The 18,761-nt window shown below is 47.7% G+C and overlaps 2 protein-coding genes and 2 pseudogenes across 2 annotated transcripts; 3 read left to right on the top strand and 1 right to left on the bottom strand.

Moving 5' to 3' along the window:
* LOC139162991 (zinc finger protein 721-like) overlaps window positions 1-18,761 on the top strand; it is a 57,218-nt pseudogene that overhangs the window by 21,013 nt on the left and 17,444 nt on the right.
* Window positions 1,852-6,402, bottom strand: LOC139162933 (H-2 class II histocompatibility antigen, E-S beta chain-like; annotated as a pseudogene).
* Window positions 11,244-17,335, top strand: LOC139162963 (zinc finger protein 213-like). The gene is made up of 6 exons (XM_070743876.1): window positions 11,244-11,302; window positions 11,446-12,030; window positions 12,270-12,384; window positions 12,499-12,566; window positions 14,479-14,608; window positions 15,107-17,335. Exons 2-6 carry the CDS (start codon window positions 11,872-11,874, stop codon window positions 15,238-15,240), a joined length of 606 nt encoding a protein of 201 aa, XP_070599977.1. The 5' UTR covers window positions 11,244-11,302; window positions 11,446-11,871; the 3' UTR covers window positions 15,241-17,335.
* On the top strand, window positions 16,158-16,628 carry LOC139162967 (zinc finger protein 3-like). The gene has a single exon (XM_070743879.1). It carries the CDS (start codon window positions 16,158-16,160, stop codon window positions 16,626-16,628), a length of 471 nt encoding a protein of 156 aa, XP_070599980.1.

Here is an 18,761-nt window from a genome sequence, read left to right as displayed (position 1 = left end):
AGGAAAGTCTAGCTGAGAATCATGAAGACACTGTCCTGAACCCCCCTTGAGTTGCAGCCCCCCTCCCACTTTTGTTCTCTGCCCCAACTTTGATTTTCTCTTAAGTTTTTCCTGACACCCACACTACACACACACATACACAGAGAGAGAGAGAGAGAGAGAGAGAGAGAGAGAGAGCAGCAGCTCTTCTTTCTGCAACCCACAACAGCTGCAGAGGCACTTGGGCTTCGCTTCCCCAGCCTGAAGCGTTGGACTCCTCCGAAGCGGAACTAAGGAACTGGCCAGGATCCAGCAGGCAACAAGCCTCCATTCTTCATCAGGGCAGCTCAGGGACTCTCCTCCTCCGCCCCATGGCTGAGTCTCCAGGTGGGGCAGCCCCTTTGTCCTGTGACCCACTGGAAGGAGTCCTTGACTTACAACAGTTCATTTAGTGACTGAAGTTTCAACGGCAGTGACAAAAGTGGCTCCCAATTTCCCTCGAGAGAACCATCAGGCTCGAGTTCCAAGGTGCTGCCTTCCCTCCTTGGATGGTTCCCTTTATTGGGAGAGTGGAAGAGAAAACCCCCCTGTGCCCCCATCTCTGTGGCTCCCACTGGGCCCCCTGCTCCGAGTCTCTTGGCATCGTTTCCAGGGACTTTATCCTCCCACCCCACAGGAAAGAGGGAGAAGGAAGAATAATCTGTGGGCCTCAATATTTCTCTAAGCTCCTCAGTCCCATTTTTGGTAGTTGCTCCTGGGAAACAACCAACCACCTTAGTTTGATCGTCCATTTTGGAAACGGCTCTTTCCGTTCCCCTGAACAATGGATCATCTACCATCAACATAGGCCTTTATTTTTTCTCTTACGGAAGTCCACTCTGATGCCCCCTCCCCCCCATTGGTGCATTTGTTGTGGTCCCTTCTGCAGGTTCTTGCAAGAGAGGAGGTATTGCCAACCGGAGCCCAGATCTTCTCAGAGTTTCCAACAATTCCTACAATCACACACTGACCGATTCTTCCTGTGGGGGCCCCAAGACCCCAAATGAGGGAGGGGAGGGGAAAATTATTCCTCAAGGATCGAGGCCACTGGAGTCCTGCACAACCAGTCTGGATCAGCTCTGGAGGGGGCCGGGCTCGGTTGGGGGGCTGTCCAGGGGTATCTATGGGTGCTGGAGAGAAGGAAGGGGTCTTCCACTCAAGACGTCACCATGGAGGCCCCCCTTCCCCCTCCCCCTGCAGAGCTGTCAAGCTTCTTCTGCACCAGGCATGGCTTCTGATGGGTTTCCTAAAGGTCATCTAGTCCAACCCCTTCCTCGAGCCTTCACCATTTATACCATCAGGCAGGAGACTCTATACACCATTCGAAAGAGTCCCCAAAAAGGGGTGGGGGCATTGGCTGACAAAATGGGGCAGGGCCCTCCAGTTGGGAAGAAGAGAAACGGCTCAAATGGCTGGGTGAATGTAGGGGGAGTCTCGGGTGCCCCCAATGGCTCCCCACAATTGCCGAGGGAGGACCGTCCCTTCTGGGGACAGTCTCCATGGTCTCCACCCCTCCCGCACAGGAAAGAAAGTGGGGAGGGGTCTGTTCTCAGCAAGAGAAGGTCCACGCTGCCCTTCTCCTCCCCCCCCAACTTGCCACCTTCTGCCTCCATTTTTCAGAGTTTGCAAACAGGACAAAGAACCATCAGAAACCAAAGAAATAAAAATAAATCCTTGTGCATCGGAGAGCAGGTGTCGGCTGCTTCAGTCAGAATTTAAGAAGAATAAAACTCAGGGTCCTTTTCAAGGTTCAAAAGTCAATTTATCATAAACCAGAACTGAAACTTATTCCACTTCACAGGGCCTCCTGCATCCTCCCCCCCATTACCCAAGACCCCTCCCCGTAACTATTGGCCACCAAGCGTAGAAATGATGCAGAATTATAGCGAAGGTTGACAGCAGGATTAATTCACGAGTGCTGCAGAAAAAGAGAAGGGGAAGAAAATCAGAATATAAAGAGAAACTTTTAATGCAAATAACATATTTTTCTTCCCTTTCAGCCCCCACAGGCAGAGAAAGACAGAGAGAGAATCCCCCCATTCCAGGGGGCAAAAGGCTGCGATTCTTCATGTGAACCAGGAATATGGGGCTAAGATGGGGGGGGCAGCAAAGGGGGGAGCCTGGGGTCACAGGGCCAGAAATTGTGTGAACTGTCACAAGGAGAAGGGGGGGGGGTCAGGAGGAACAGCTGGTCAAGGGTCCAACTAACGAACCCAAACGACTCTGCAGGATCACCTGGGACCGGGAGGGGGGGCAGGGGGGTGAAGAGATATTGTTCAGGCAGGTTTTCTTTTAAAAAAGGAACAATTGAGAAATTAAACAAAAATACCCATAATTTATAGGAGGGGCTGAGAAGAGGGAGGAAGAGGAGAAACTCACCTGCAGGTGGTTGGATGGGAATTGCTGGAAGGAGAAAAAGAGCCAATCAGGACCCTTCATGGGATGGAGGACTCAGAGGGACCCCCTCCCCATCGATAGCCCATAATAACTTGCAATATCTTCCCTTAATAAACCCTCCAAGAACAGAAGTTCTCCAAAATACTTCTCCCCACAACCCCTCCCCACAACCCTTCCTCCAGCCCCCCAGACTCACCTTTCTTGGCCTTCAGGTAGGAGAAGAGCCCCACAGCCAGGAAGGCCACTCCTATCACGGCCCCCATAATCCCCGTCCAGATTTTGGCCCTGGCAGAGCGGGAGGAACGGGGCTCTGGGGAAGGAGAAGGAGCCTCACCTGAGCAGGAGGATCGGGCCCACCTTCCCCCAGGAGGGTCCATTCTGGCTCCCCCCACCACAGAGAGGGTCTCTCCCCCTTCTCAGGGCAGGACAGGTTCCAGGAGGGGTGGGAGTGGAGGGACTTACCCCACTGGACGGTGATGGGGGCCTCCAGGCTGGCGTGCTCCACCTTGCAAGTGTAGACGTCCCCCCGCTGGGGCTGGGTCTCCAGCATCACGTGGAGCTGGTAGGTCCAGTCTCCGTTCTGGAGCTCCTCCCCAAAGGCCACGCCCTCCTTCTCCGGCTGGCCGTTCTTCAGCCACTGGACCTCGATCTCCACGGGGTAAAAGCCAGTCATTATGCAGAGGAGGATGGTGTTGGGGGAAGTTGGGTCCATCTTGGTGGGGGAGATGGTGACGGTGGGCTTGGCTGGAGGGAGGGAGGAGAAGGAGGCACATGAGAGACACAGGAGGGTCCAGAACAGAAGACCCAGTTGGTTGGTTCAGGCCAAGATCCCTTTTCACGCCTGAAAAAAGTATTCTGGGTTTTGAGTCATCTTCCAAAGTAGATTGCAGCAAGAAATCAAAAGGGATCCTGAAAGAGGGCCTACAAATCTAATTAAAATAAATAAATAAAATCAATAAATAAAATAAATAAATAAAAGTTTAATTTTTTTGTGACTGGGATCAGTTGCAGTCTCCATAAAAGAATTCCCGAAAGAGGAAAGTCTGACAGGGGTAAATGCTGGAAACGCCCAGAGGTGGAAGGGACCTTCTGCCAGATGTGGTGGATGTGGAAAGAAATAACGCAGGAGACGGAAAGGACAGACGCAGCACGAGTCGGAGGATTCCTGGGATCTTGTTTAAAATGAAGCCACACTTTTAATTTTGGTGTATTACCCCAACATTTGTTCATTTGTTTTGTCAACGATCCCATCGTTCCAACCTGGGATCTGGTCGGGTTGCAGTCCAATAACAACATTTCAGGTGTGGGTTGTTGTGTTTTCCAGGCTGAACCCATTTGTATCTGGGGACCTTAAAGGCCTTTGTGGAATTGCTAAAAAAAGAAGGCAGTGGCAGGGCCTTTCTTTAAACAACGAGAAATGCAAATTGTGGAGGAGAAAAAATGTCTTTGAACAAGAAAACGGAAGGATCAGATTTTAAATCAGTGGAAATTCAAAAGCTGAAATTTGGCATTTTTACATTTTTGTTTTTATAGCCTATTCCACAAACCTCCTTATTTTCAAGACTGCGGTGTGAAGATTTTGAGGTTCCAATTTGGCCAGATGAGAGTTGCTGGAGATTTTAATTGTATGGGGAAAAGATATATTTTTTCTTTCTTTTTAAATCCCTACTTTCTCCCTCTGCCCATCCAGGAATTCAATTTAATAGACAAATAAGAGGCCTCTCGATTTAAAACAGCAGGAGTCCAAGGTACATTTTATGTTCCCCTATCATGTTTTTATTTATTTATTGTTATTTATTTATTTTTTATTTATCAATTATTTATTATATTATTTATTTATTTATTAGATTTGTATGTCGCCCCTCTGCAGACTTGTTTATACTTTATTTATTGTAATTATTTAGTTTATTATTTATTCCATTCTTTATTTAGATTATTACTTTATGACTTATTTTACTTTATTTTATTATTTTTTATTTCATTTATAATTTTAAATTAAATTAAATTAAGTTATTTTATCATTTTTTGTTTCAGTTTCCATTTAATCAGTTTTTATTTATCTATTTCTAGGTTTAATTTGCTTATTTAATTTTACGCATTTATTTATTCCACTTAGTTGCTTATTTATTGATTTAAAAGATGTTGGAGTGGAAATGACTCAGAATGAAGAAGAAAAAGGCAGAGAAAGGAGACCACAAGTGGCTTCCGTGGATTCTCTTTGGAGATTCCTCTCAGAGGCCTGGACCCCCCTTGGAAAGGGAAGGGAAGGGGGGCGGGGTCCCCTCCCCCAAATCTCCCCCCCCCAGACTCACCTCTCCGGCCAAGCACAGAATTCCTCTGGAAAACCCCGTAGTTGTACCGACAGAAGGAATCCACAGCGGCCTTGTAATCCTGCAGGAGGAACTTGTTTCTGTTCCACAAGTCCGCATCCCCCTTCCCGAACTCCGTGACGGCCTCGAACTCCCCGCGGTCGCTGTCGAAGCGGACAAACTCCTGCCGGTCGTACATTTCCCTGTACAGGAACCTCACCCGCTGCGTCCCGTTGAGGAAGCGGCACTCGGATTTCCCCTGGACCAGGAAATGGGCTGCGAAGGGGGAGGGTGCAGAGGAGGAAGGCCGTCAGGAGGGACCCCAGGGCCCATCGTTCCCAGCCGCTGGTGGAGGAGGAGGAGGAGGGTCCCACGGAATGAGGGGAGGGGAGGAGAGACTGTTGGGGGAGGCCCCCTGGAGGAGGGAGAGGGAACCCACTCAGCCCTAGAGAGGGAGGGAGACTTGTGGTGTGTGGGGGTCTGCAGAGGGGGGAGGGAAGAAAGGGGGAGGGGAGGAGAGAAAGAGGGGGAGGGGAGGAGGGAAAAGGCTGGATCGAAAGTGGCCTGAAGGATGGGGGAGGGGCTGAGGGAAATTTCTAGGCTGGAGGGAAGCTCATCTCCACCCCTCCCTCTCTCTCTCTTCCATGGGGGGGGGAGCGGGGTCACAAGGAGGACATCTAGACTGACTCTTCTGGAGTCTTCCAGCCCTTCAACCCCCAACTTCCATGGGTCGCACCAACTTTTCTCCCCCCCCCCCAAAACCTTAGTTCACCTTTGACGGATTCTCGGGGATCCCCCCTCTTTCCCCTCCCCCAAAGACCCCCTGCAGCCCCTCCTAAGAGCCTCTCAAAGGGAGGGTCTCCAGCCCCACTCACAAAGGGGGTCCAGTTTGGGAGGAGCCACTCAGAGCCCCCCAGATCCTCCCCCCTCCCTTCCAAGTCCCCATAGAGCAGGGGGGGATTATGGGGGTTGGGAGGGTTCCTGGGCTCCTCCCCAAATTCAGGGTCTCCCCAGAAGGGACCGACGCCCCCCTCTTGCCTGACCTCCAAAGCCTCAATTTTGAGATTCAGAAGAAAAACGGAAGTTTCTAAAAAAGCCAAAATCCTTCTGCGCAAATGCGTCTTTTCCCTCCTGTGGATTCAGGGCTGAAAATGCCTCAGTTTCCCGCTTTCGCTTCCCTTCCTCTTTCCCTGCAGCCCCCTCCGACCCAGACGCTGGGGGGGGGGGCAGGGACGGGCCCGGCTGCGACTCCCCCCCCTCGACTACACTCGGGGAACGGGGGTCCCTCTCCTTCCTCCTAGGGGGGCATGTGGGGAGGAAGGGAAGGAGACCACGCAGAGATCAAGGCTGTTGGAGGCTCTGGAGACCCATAAACTTTCCCCCCCCCACCCCCTCCGCCCAGCCCCCTCCTTACCGGGGCTCTCCTTCCCCCCTTCGCTTCCGGGGATCCAGGCCAGCGCCCCCACCAGCAGCACCAGGGCGACCCCCACCAAAGCCATGGATGAAGCGGCTCCACCAGCGCCCGACCGACAGCGGAGAGAGACGCGGAGGCTCCCAGCCCCAGAGGCGGAATCGGTGGGTCTGGATTGGGGGGGAGGAGTTTTCCTCCGACTTCGGCATTGGGCGTGTCCAGAAGGAGAAAGAGGACCAATGGGAATTCTCCCTTTTGTAGCGTCATCGGTCTCCGGCTAGAGTCTCCCTTGACTTCGCCCGATACAGGAGATAGTCCGAAGCCGAGAGAAGAGCGGAGGGAGGGGGAGGGGGACGTGCTCAGTCTTGGGGGGGGGCTGTATTCTAGGGGGCTCCTTCATGCCGGCTCCATCATCCTCCCCCACTCTCCCTTCCTCTGGGCGCCTGGAGGGGCGGACTGGATGCCCTTTGAGTTCCTCCAGTGCCCAGAGGGCGCCCTGCCCAGGCTGGAGCTGCGGAGACTCCCGAAGGGCCGAGTGGATCCGGAGCTGGAAGGGTCCTTCTGGACAGTATATCAAACCAAACAATACAGTTACAATATATAAAAAGAACCAGGAATTTTAATAGAAATTCTGGGGACTTCATTATTTCCCATTATAGTGAAGGATTATATGACTCAAACTATTATTGGCTATTTGCTTTTATTGTGAATTGGTTTTGCTACTATATAATGGTTGATGAGGAAACCAACATCTGCTGCTTGTTTCTGATGTGACAGACGGCTAGAAATCATTTGTTGTGAATTGAGCTTTGTTAATTGGCTCCAGCTTATATGATTGTTTACTGTTGGAAATTAGAACTAACATCTCTTCCAATGGACCCAGCGGTGGATCCTCTGCCTGGAGACAGTTTCCCACCCTGCTCTGCCTGGGCAGCCTTTCTCCCCTCCTGACCCAGGATTGGGGAGGGGGGGGTCACTCCCAGGGGAGGAATGGAAAGAGGGGCTTGGAGACCCCCAATCACCCCCTTGCACCCTGAGCCTCAGGAAGGTGAGAAAGTCTAAAGGGCTCCTGAATTTAAAGGTGGGGGCAAGGACCAAGGAAGGTGAGGCCCCCCCTTGTGCTCCCCCCCGTTTATCATTTCTGCTCCACTCTTAACCTTAGAAACATAGAAACATAGAAGTCTGACGGCAGAAAAAGACCTCATGGTCCATCTAGTCTGCCCTTATACTATTTTCTGTATTTTATCTTAGGATGGATATATGTTTATCCCAGGCATGTTTAAATTCAGTTACTGTGGATTTATCTACCACATCTGCTGGAAGTTTGTTCCAAGGATCTACTACTCTTTCAGTAAAATAATATTTTCTCATGTTGCTTTTGATCTTTCCCCCAACTAACTTCAGATTGTGTCCCCTTGTTCTTGTGTTCACTTTCCTATTAAAAACACTTCCCTCCTGGACCTTATTTAACCCTTTAATATATTTAAATGTTTCGATCATGTCCCCCCTTTTCCTTCTGTCCTCCAGACTATACAGATTGAGTTCATTAAGTCTTTCCTGATATGTTTTATGCTTAAGACCTTCCACCATTCTTGTAGCCCGTCTTTGGACCCGTTCAATTTTGTCAATATCTTTTTGTAGGTGAGGTCTCCAGAACTGAACACAGTATTCCAAATGTGGTCTCACCAGCATTCTATATAGTGGGATCATAATCTCCCTCTTCCTGCTTGTTATACCTCTAGCTATGCAGCCAAGCATCCTACTTGCTTTCCCTACCACCTGACTGCACTGTTCACCCATTTTGAGACTGTCAGAAATCACTACCCCTAAATCCTTTTCTTTTGAAGTATTTGCCAACACTGAACTGCCAATACAATAGTCAGATTGAGGATTCCTTTTCCCCAAGTGCATTATTTTACATTTGGAAACATTAAACTGCAGTTTCCATTGCTTAGACCATTTATCTAGTAAAGCTAAATCATTTACCATACTACAGACACCTCCAGGAATATCAACCCTATTGCACACTTTAGAGTCATCGGCAAATAGGCAAACCTTCCCTACCAAACCTTCCCCTATGTCACTCACAAATATATTAAAAAGAATAGGACCCAGAACAGATCCTTGTGGCACACCGCTTGTAACCTGACTCTGCTCGGAATACTCGCCATTAACAATAACTCTCTGATGTCTACGCTTCAGCCAGCTGCAAATCCATTGAACTATCCAGGGATTAAATCCAATCTTCACTAATTTATCTATCAGCTCTTTATGTGGAACCGTATCAAAGGCTTTGCTGAAGTCCAGGTAGGCAATATCCACGGCACCACCTTCATCCAACACCTTTGTGACATAGTCAAAGAAATCAATGAGATTAGTCTGACATGATTTGCCTTCAGTAAAGCCATGCTGATTTGGGTCTAATAAGTTATTGTTTTTTAGGTGCTGATTTATCCTCTTTTTGAGTAGAGTCTCCATCATTTTAACTACAACTGATGTCAAGCTAACTGGCCTGTAGTTACCAGCTTCTTCTCTACTGCCCTTCTTGTGAATAGGCACAACACTGGCCATTCTCCAATCCTCAGGAACTTCTCCTGTTAACAAGGATTGGTTAAACAAATCAGTCAGGGGGGTAGCAATGACAGATCTGAGTTCTTTAAGAACTCTGGGGTGGATGCCATCTGGACCCATTGCCTTATTTATTTAACCTTCTCCCCTCTCTGTAGACAAGGAGAATTGGGCTCCCACGAGGTCTTCCAAACAGCAGGAACTGAGCAAGGGGGGAGGGGGAGAGTTTCAGGGAGATCAGACAAGGCTAAAAGAGGAATGGGAAGTGGATCTTTTGAGGGAGGCGAGTTCGAGGAGGGCCTGAAGCTTCCCCCTCCTTGTCTTGGAGCAATTTCAGCCTGTACAGTAGCCCAGATGCCTCCTGGTGGTCTCCCATCCTCAGGCTGGCCAGGCCGATCTCTCTCAACCAGGGGAGGGCAGGGGAGGCTGGGCAACTGCCAGCTGTTGAGGGCTGAGGATGAAACACCACATCAGGCAGGACTCAGAGCCCCAACCCTCTCCCGGCTGCAGCAGACAGACGTCCCACAGGGCCTGTGTCCTGAGATGGCCTCAGTCCTTTCCTGGGGTGGGGGAGGGGGGCTGGAGGGGTCAAACTCCCCCCTGGCCCAACACCGGCCTCAGCAGGACAGAACTGGGTCTCCACCTGCAGCTGAAGGAGGAGGCAGAGTCCAAACCTGCCCCACAATTATGTGTTTGCACACACCAAGTCACACAAAATGGGTCCCAGATCCAGAGACTCTGGTGGGACACCCATCACTCTCCTGATCAAAGCAGAACTTCTGAGCTCTTTCCATTTTTCCCCTGTGAGATTTTGATTTTCTCTGAGTTCTCCCTGAAACCTGCACTACACACACACACACACAAAGCAGCAGCTCTTCTTTCTGCAAGTCCCAATGGCTGCAGAGGTGCTTGGGCTTCGCTTCCCCAGCCTGAAGCGTTGGGCTCCTCCGAAGCGGAACTGAGGAACTGGCCAGGATCCAGCAGGCAACAAGCCTGGATTCTTCATCAGGGCAGCTCAGGGACTCCCCTCCTCCGCCCCATGGCTGAGTCTCCAGGTGGGGCAGCCCCTTTGTCCTGTGACCCACTGGAAGGAGTCCTTGACTTATAGCAGTTCCTGTAGCGACTGCTTGAAGTTTCAGTGGCACTGAAAAAAGTGACTCATTGCCTAATATTCCTTCTTTTAAAAGTTTTTTAAAATTGTTTTGAATGTTTTTCTAATACTTTCATGTAAATCCCCATTTTTAGTTTTGCTGATTGTGACCCAGAGTCACTTGTTGTGAGAGAGATTAGGAGGGAGACAGAGAGACAGAGAGGATAGATAGATAGATGGATGGATGGATGGATGGACAGACAGACAGACCCTAACCTTCATATTTTGAATAGAAGCAGAAACATTAGAAGTATATTTGTTCACACCAGCATGTGGTCCATTTGTTGTAACCTCTTTAAATACAGTGGGGGAGGGGGAGAGTATTTTACCCCCTGAGGAAGAAATGATGAGTCCTCTGGAAGTCATGAAGGTTTCTCGGCTGACCTTTGGCACCTCGAACCTGCAGCTCCCTCCACAGATTTTCTCCGGGATTCACCCCGTTTATTCCTTGTATTGGTGCATCGTTGACCCATTTGACTGACCCCATATTTGGTCTCTACATCTGCTGTTTTGTGCCCTTTTTTCTTCCAATGTGGTTGATTCCCCTTCGTCTCCCTCTCACTTCGGCTTCACTCTCAAGCCCTTTGGATGAGGAGAGGTGGTGGATTCCCACACTGACCTTCTGGGTCCTTGTGACGGGCAGCTCATCCCCTGCCAGAAGCCCCCACGGGGGTGTTGTGGACCATGGTTCAAGAATCCCAGTTTCTCTCTGGCTCGACTTCCAGGGTGCTGCCTTCTCTCCTTGGATGGTTCCCTTTGTGGGCAGAGCGGGAGAGAACCCCTCTGTGCCCCCATCTCTGTGGCTCCCACTGGGCCCTCCTGCTCCCAGTCTCTCGGCCTCGATTCCAGGGAGTTTATCCCAGAAAGACGAAAAATGGATGAGAATCTGTGGACCATTGCGCACTTTCCTTCTCCAGCCATTAAATACAGACATTTATATTTTGATATCAATATGAAGGTATTTAACGTAAACAGCAGAGAAAACAGTCGGGAGGTAAATCGTAAACAACGCCCAGAGGAAAAAGGCGGGAAAAGGGAAACGCCCCCTTCCCACCCTCAGCAACCAATCAGAGCGCAGGTCCCCTCAGGCAGGAGCCCGCCCTTCCTCAGTCACAATGGGGTGTTGGGGACTTTTGTGCACTTTCCTTCTCCAGCCATTGAATTCAGTCTCTTCACATTGAAAGTCTTCAAAAGAAACAGAGCTGAGATTCAATTGTGAGGCTGGAATGGGTTTTTTTTTTATTTATCTTGCACTGGGCAAAAAAGAGGTCAAAGTCTTTCCCCGCCTTTCCACCAGGGGGCGGACTCTGCTAAGGGAAGGGAACCCCAGGGCGAGAGGAGGCTGAGAAGGAAGTGACATCACTGAGCCTCGACGCTCTAGGATGGCACACTCGCTCTCCTTAACCGCTGGTGCTCGCACGAGACGGAGGACGTCCAGAGGTGCCCCAGGTGAGGGAGAGTTCTCTTCCCGGGTCCCATGCTCCCCAGCCACCCTCTCCTTGCAGGGGAAGCGGGGGGAGGTTGGGTGAAGGTCGCTCAGGGGCTGAATTCCACCTTCTCATTCTGGGCCTTTGTTTTCCCTTCCACCTCAGAGACAGAAACCGGAAGCCATTTGGGGTCTTTGCAAGGCCCCATTTTCTCCTGGGGGAAGAAGAAAAGAGCGGGATCACCTGGAGGGATCCGTCCTGTGTTCCCAGAAATGGTCCCGTGAAGGAAAAGGCCTCTGGAGACCCACAAGAGTCCTTGGACCCCTTTGGAGTTGCTCTGCAGGACAGAGAAAAGATGGAGACCCCACCTGTTGCAAAGGGGGGAAGCGGAAAAGGCCCTGCAGCCGCTCAGCCTGGGAAGGGGGGGAAGCTCTGGACAAGACCCGGGCAGAAGATCCTGGAGGAAGAACCCATCCTCCCTTCAGAAGTTCAGCCCAGGAACCTCATCCAAAAAGTCCCCGAGGACTTTGCAGCCGACTCCACGACTTGTGGAGGTGATGGCTGAGGCCAGAGAAACACACCAAAGCCCAGATGTTGGACCTGGTGGTTCTGGAGCATCTCCTGTCCCTTCTGCCCCCAGAGATGGAGGGCTGGGTGCGGGAGTGTGGAGCAAAGACCAGCTCCCAGGCGGTGGCCCTGGCGGAAGGCCTCCTCCTGAGCCAGGCGGAGGAGCAGAAGGAGCAGTTGCAGGTGAGACACTTTAGGGAGCTCAGAAGGGAATAGAGAATGTGGTTGAATACTTCACCCCTCCTTCCCAAACTTCTCTGGCATTCATCCCATCTCCAATTCTTGTAGGACATTGTTCTGTTTTCTCACTCAACCTCACAGGTGGATATTGGGGTCTTTGAGATTGTGTTCTAAATCTGGGAATCCACTTTTGTGTCATGTGATATACATTTTGCTTCTTTTTTCCTTCTTCCCATCTGAAGTGCTGCACTGTAGAGATCAGAGATCCAGAGGGAAAGAAGAATCCATCAAATCCCCCTCAGGAGATCTTTTTCAGGAGGATCCCTTGGGAAGATCAAAGCCAGGACACTCCAGGAGGTAATAAAATATCCTCCAGTTGTCCATCTGTCTTACCTCTCTCTGTCTCTTCTCTTCTATAGAATGTCTCCTCTTTTGTTAATGATGCATCTTGAAATTATTTGTTCCTTACAGAGAAACAAAGAATGAAGCTTTCTTGTTTTTATGACGGAGATCAAACAGCGGCTGAACCTCCAAATCAAGTAAGAAAGGGGGAAATTATGAGATTTCTATTCTTCCTTCAGGAAGTGAAGTGGGTGTGCAGAGGGCTCTCTCCTTCCATTTCCCTCCATTTGGCCAGGATTATTTTTGTGTTCTACCACAACATGGAGAGCAGAATAGCAGGTTCCAGTTGCTTCTTCTGTTTGTCTTGTTCTCTTTGAAGCTCCTCCAACTTGAAGTTTACAACAAGCAATTTTTTAGACAAGGACAAAGATGAGACGGATTGTTATGAATTTTGGAAGAGAGTTTTTAATAGCTAGAAGATAAAAATAAAAGTGCAGTCAAAAATTGGGAAATAGCGATGGAAAGAGAAGGAGGGTAAAAATTAACAGATACAAAGGATGTACGCAAGAACGATAGATAATGAAATATACGTAATAATAGCGAGAGTAATTAATAATAATTATAATAACAACAGCAACAACAACAGAGTTGGAAGGGACCTTGGAGATCTCCTGCTTGGGCAGGAGACTCAATTGCTTCAGACAAATGATTATCCAACATCTTCTTAAAAACCTCCAGTGTTGGCACATTCACATCTTCTGGACGCAAAAGCGGTTCAATTGTTCTGTTTTTAAAAAAAATAATTTTTATTATAATACAAAGATTAAAAAAGAGCAGTTCAATTGTTCTTTCTTTCTTTTTTTAATTTTTTATTATAATACAATAATATTTATTATAATACAATGGGAGGGCAGGAATGCACCCATCTCTCCAACTCCTCCAGCTGCTCCTTAAGTGGCGCCGGGATTTCCCCACTGGCGTGCGGACGCCAGGGCAGTCAGCAGCTTCTGTGGGTCCAGCAGCCACTCCTCCCTCTTCTCATCACTGCACATGCACGTCAGAAACCTGGACGTTTCATGGCCGCCATTTGAAGTGCCTGGAGAAATGGCTCTGCCATCATTTCGTCGTTATTATTATTATTATTATTATTATTATTATTATTATTATTTACTGGATTTGTATGCCGCCCCTCTCCGCAGACTCGGGGCGGCTCACAACAGTAATAAAAACAGCATGTAAATCCAATACTAAAACAGCTAAAAAACCCTTATTTGTAAAACCAAACATACATACACACACATAAGCATACCATGCATAAATTGTAGAGGCCTAGGGGGAAAGAATATCTCAGTTCCCCCATGCCTGACGGCAGAGGTGGGTTTTAAGGAGCTTACGAAAGGTGAGGAGGGTGGGGGCAATTCTAATCTCCGGGGGGAGTGGGTTCCAGAGGGCCGGGGCTGCCACAGAGAAGGCTCTTCCCCTGGGCCCCGCCAAACGACATTGTTTTGTTGACGGGACCCAGAGAAGGCCCACTCTATGGGACCTAACCGGTCACTGGGATTCGTGCGGCAGGAGGGGGTCTCGTAGATACCCTGGTCCGGTGCCATGAAGGGCTTTATAGGTAATGACCAACACTTTAAATTGTGACCGGAAATTGATGGGCAACCAATGCAGACTGCGGAGTGTTGGTGTAACATGGGCATTTTGGGGGGAAGCCCATGATTACTCTTGCAACTGCATTCTGCATGATCTGAAGTTTCCGAACACTTTTTAAAGGTAGCCCCATGTAGAGAGCATTACAGTAGTCGAGCCTTTACAATATTAGCCTCTAGTCCCCTAATCATCTTCATTGCTCTTCTCTGCACTCTTTCTAGAGTCTCAACGTCCTTTTTATATCGTGGTGACCAGAACTGAATGCAGTACTCCAAGTGTGGCCTTACCATTAACACTTCACGTGATCTTGATTCTATCCCTCTGTTGATGCAGCCTGGAACTGTGTTACTGCTTTATTGGCAGCTACTGCACACCATCCATCCTCTTGTCTAAATCTTTGATGAACATGAAAAGATCTTGCAAATCCTCCTGTTCTGTTCTTTTTTCCATGTTCAGGAGAGTCCTGTGTCCTTTGAGGAGGTGGCTGTGTCTTTCTCTGAGGAGGAATGGTCTCAGCTGGATCGTGACCAGAAAGTGCTGCATTCGGAAGTCATGCTGGAAAACCATAGGAACGTGGTCTCTCTGGGTAAGAGTTTTATAGTCGCGAATCAGAGTTCAAGAAGACAGATTATAGTTAGTTTTTTATTTTTAAAAATAATACATGTATTATGAGATAGCGTCTTCTGGGATGGAGAAGGAAAGTCCTCGGAGAGGGGCAGCAAAGAAATCTAATAAATAATAATAATAATAATTATTATTATTATTATTATTATTATTATTATTAAAGGATCTGGTCTTCTGGTGCTTGAATGAAGGAAAGAGTCAATGTCTCTTTGCTTAGATGTTTTCTGTGCTATCTCTATTTTTCCATTTCTATTGAAATTACCTGTGGAGGCTGAAAAGAACGAGGTGTGCTTTTATGTGTCCTCTGGAGGTCATGTGAAAGGACTGTGTTGTCATTTGTACTCTGAAACCTCCAAAATTGTGTCAGAATAGAACTTTCACACCCAGCCCATAGAAGAGTCTTCTCCCAATCCAATTTAAGAACAAAGGCTTTCATTTTCATTTCTTTTTTGCTTTGAAGGAAATAACAGGACAGGAGAAGAGAATCAAGAATCCTGTGAACTGTTCCAGGTCACCAACCCTAAAGATGGAACTCAAATGGAATCTGAAAGCCCCAAAAGAAACCAGTCAAAGGATTGGAATCAGAAAAACTAATGCTCTGATGAAAGCCATACTTGTGCAACAAGAGAAAATCAAGAAAAAATATATTGGGAAAAGTGTGAAGCTAGTTAAAGCTACTAAAGTACAAGTAAATGAAAACTATTTCACCCAAAACAAAAGAGAAGATGTTATAAGAAGACACAATGGACAAAATTACAATGGGACATCCAATCTTTCTCTTGGAAGTAACTACCTGACATCCCAAAAAACGATCGACACAAAAGAGAAGCCTTATAAATGTTTGAAATGTGGAAAATGTTTTAAAACAAGGGGGCAACTTACTATCCACAAAAGGATCCACATGGGGGAGAAGCCATATAAATGCATGGAGTGTGGAAAGACCTTTGCTCAGAGCAGTGCACTTAATACCCATAAAATGATCCACACAGGGGAGAAGCCGTATAAATGTATGGAATGTGGAAAGACCTTTGCTCATAGTAATTCTCTTACTTCCCATAAGAGGATCCACACAGGGGAGAAGCCGTATAAATGCATGGAGTGTGGAAAGACTTTTGCTCAAAAAGTTCATCTTACTTCCCATAAGGTGATCCACACAGTGGAGAAGCCGTATAAGTGCATGGAGTGTGGAAAGACATTTGGTCAAAGTAGTTCACTTATTTCCCATAAAAGGATCCACACAGTGGAGAAGCCGTATAAGTGCATGGAGTGTGGAAAGACATTTGGTCAAAGTAGTTCACTTACTTCCCATAAAAGAATCCACACAGGGGAGAAGCCATATGAATGCATGGAGTGTGGAAAGACCTTTGCTCAAAAAGTTCATCTTACTTCCCATAAGGTGATCCACACAGGGGAGAAGCCGTATAAGTGCATGGAGTGTGGAAAGACTTTTGCTCAAAGTAGTTCACTTATTTCCCATAAAAGGATCCACACGGGAGAAGCCGTATAAATGAATGGAGTGTGGAAGGTCCTTTGCTCAGAGCAATGATCTTACTTCCCATAAAAGGATCCACACAGGGGAGAAGCCGTATGAATGCATGGAGTGTGAAAGGACCTTTGCTCAGAGCAGTGCACTTAATACCCATAAAATGATCCACACAGGGGAGAAACCATGTAAATGCATGGAGTGTGGAAGGACCTTTGCTCATAGCACTGCACTTACTTCCCATAAAAGAATCCACACAGGGGAGAGGCCATATGAATGCATGGAGTGTGGAAAGACCTTTGCTCATAACAGTGCACTTACTTCCCATAAGAGGATCCACACAGGTGAGAAGCCATATGAATGCATGGAGTGTGGAAAGACTTTTGCTCAGAGCAGTGCACTTAATACCCATAAAATGATCCACACAGGGCAGAAGCCATATAAATGTATGGAATGTGGAAAGACCTTTGCTCATAGTAATTCTCTTCCCATAAGATGATCCACACAAGGGAGAAGCCATATGAATGCATGGAGTGTGGAAGGTCCTTTGCTCAGAGCAAAGATCTTACTTCCCATAAAAGGATCCGCACTGGGGAGAAGCCGTATAAATGCATTGAGTGTGGAAAGACCTTTGCTCATAGCACTACACTTACTTCCCATAAAAGGATCCACACAGGGGAGAAGCCGTATAAATGCATGGAGTGTGGAAGGACCTTTGCTCGAAGAGATTATTTTATTTACCACCAAAGGATCCACACAGGTGAGAAGCCGTATGAATGCATGGAGTGTGGAAAGACCTTTGCTCAGAGCAGTGCACTTAATACCCATAAAATGATCCACACAGGGGAGAAGCTGTATAAATGCATGGAATGTGGAAAGACGTTTGCTCATAATAATTCTCTTACTTCCCATAAGAGGATCCATACAGGGGAGAAGCCATATAAATGCATGGAGTGTGGAAAGACCTTTGCTCAGATTAGATCTTTATCATCTCATAAAAGGATCCATACTCGGGAGAAACTATATAGCAATAGCAATTCCACTTAGATTTCTTTACTACTCTACAATGCTCTACCACTTTATCTTTGAGCAGTTTACAAAGTCAGCATCTTGTCCCGAGCAATCTGGGTCCTCATTTTAGTGAATCAACTGCTAAATGTAATCTACAGAAGTTGAAGGTATTTTCAATAAAATGTCAAATTGAAACTTTTCAATTTCCACTTATTTAAAAATGCTCCACCCATTTTCTTGCTGAAATATTTTTTCTGATCCATTTGCATTTCTTGCTCAAAGAAACAAGTCACGGTTTTCACTTTGTAAAACCGCTGCCTTTTTTTAAGCTAATACACAAAGATTGTTAATGTTACCAGATGCAAATGGTGTTATTATGAAGAACAAAAAACCCAAACCCCACACTGGAAATGTCGTACAGTGGTACCTCATGATACGAACCCCTCGTCATGGGAAAAATTGCTTCGTCTTACAAACTTTTCATCTTACGAACCTGGTCACGGAATCAATTAAGTTTGTAAGATGAGGAATCACTGTAGTTAAAAATGATAAGCTAAAATCCCAGAATACATCTGGAACCGCCTTCTACCGCACAAATCCCAGCGGCCGATATGGTCCCAGAGAGTTGGCCTTCTCCGGGTCCCGTCGACCAAACAATGTCGTTTTGCTTACACAGGGCAAGAGCCTTCTCTGTGGCGGCCCTGGCCCTCTGGAATCAACCCCCCCCCCAGAGATTAGAACGGCCCCCACCCTCCTTGTCTTTTGCAAATTACTCAAGACCCACCACCTTTGTCGCCAGGCATGGGGGAGTTAGGATATTCCTTCCCCTAGACCATTACAAGTTATGTATGGTATGTTTGTGTGTATGTTTGGTTTTTATAATAAGGGTTTTTAGTTGTTTTATTAAATTGGATTGTTACATGTTGTTTTTTATCATTGTTGTTAGCCGCCCTGAGTCTGCGGAGAGGGGCTGCATACAAATCCAATAAATAATAATAATAAACTTAAAAAACAGTCAATTTATTCAATTACATCCACACGTCACATTTAATGGTCAGAAAGTGGGGGGGGGGATGTACTATTTACCCCATGCCTGGCAACATAGAGTCTGCGGAGAGGGATGGCATACAAATTTAATTAATAAATAAAAATAAATAAATAGATGGGTCTTGCCTAACTAAAAAGAACGCGGAAGCCCCTTTCAGAGAAGGACCGTCCCATCCCATCCCCCTCCCGGGCAGTTTGGGGACCAAAGGGGACATCTAATCCACCCCACCATGTACATAGAGGAAAGTCTAGCTGAGAATCGTGAAGAGACTGTCCTGAACCCCCCTTGAGTTGCAGCCCCCTCCCACTTTTGTTCTCTGCCCCAACTTTGATTTTCTCTTAAGTTTTTCCTGACACCCACACCACACACACACACACACACAAAGCAGCATCTCTTCTTTCTGCAACCCACAACAGCTGCAGAGGCGCTTGGGCTTCGCTTCCCCAGCCTGAAGCGTTGGACTCCTCCGAAGCGGAACTGAGGAACTGGCCAGGATCCAGCAGGCAACAAGCCTGGATTCTTCATCAGGGCAGCTCAGGGACTCCCCTCCTCCGCCCCATGGCTGAGTGTCCA

The sequence above is a fragment of the Erythrolamprus reginae genome, chromosome 2 (assembly GCF_031021105.1).
Source record: "Erythrolamprus reginae isolate rEryReg1 chromosome 2, rEryReg1.hap1, whole genome shotgun sequence".
NCBI classification, from domain to species: domain Eukaryota; kingdom Metazoa; phylum Chordata; class Lepidosauria; order Squamata; family Dipsadidae; genus Erythrolamprus; species Erythrolamprus reginae.
This window is presented reverse-complemented; position numbering and strand designations above follow the sequence as displayed.

Excerpts from the sequence above, each read along its gene's own strand:
- LOC139162963 (XM_070743876.1), top strand. The coding sequence starts at position 11,872 with ATGTTGGACCTGGTGGTTCTGGAGCATCTCCTGTCCCTTCTGCCCCCA. Across the intron at positions 12,385-12,498 it reads AAGCCAGGACACTCCAGGAG|AGAAACAAAGAATGAAGCTT; the intron begins GTAATAAAATAT and ends TGTTCCTTACAG. Across the intron at positions 12,567-14,478 it reads CGGCTGAACCTCCAAATCAA|GAGAGTCCTGTGTCCTTTGA; the intron begins GTAAGAAAGGGG and ends TTCCATGTTCAG.
- LOC139162967 (XM_070743879.1), top strand. The coding sequence starts at position 16,158 with ATGGAGTGTGGAAGGTCCTTTGCTCAGAGCAATGATCTTACTTCCCAT.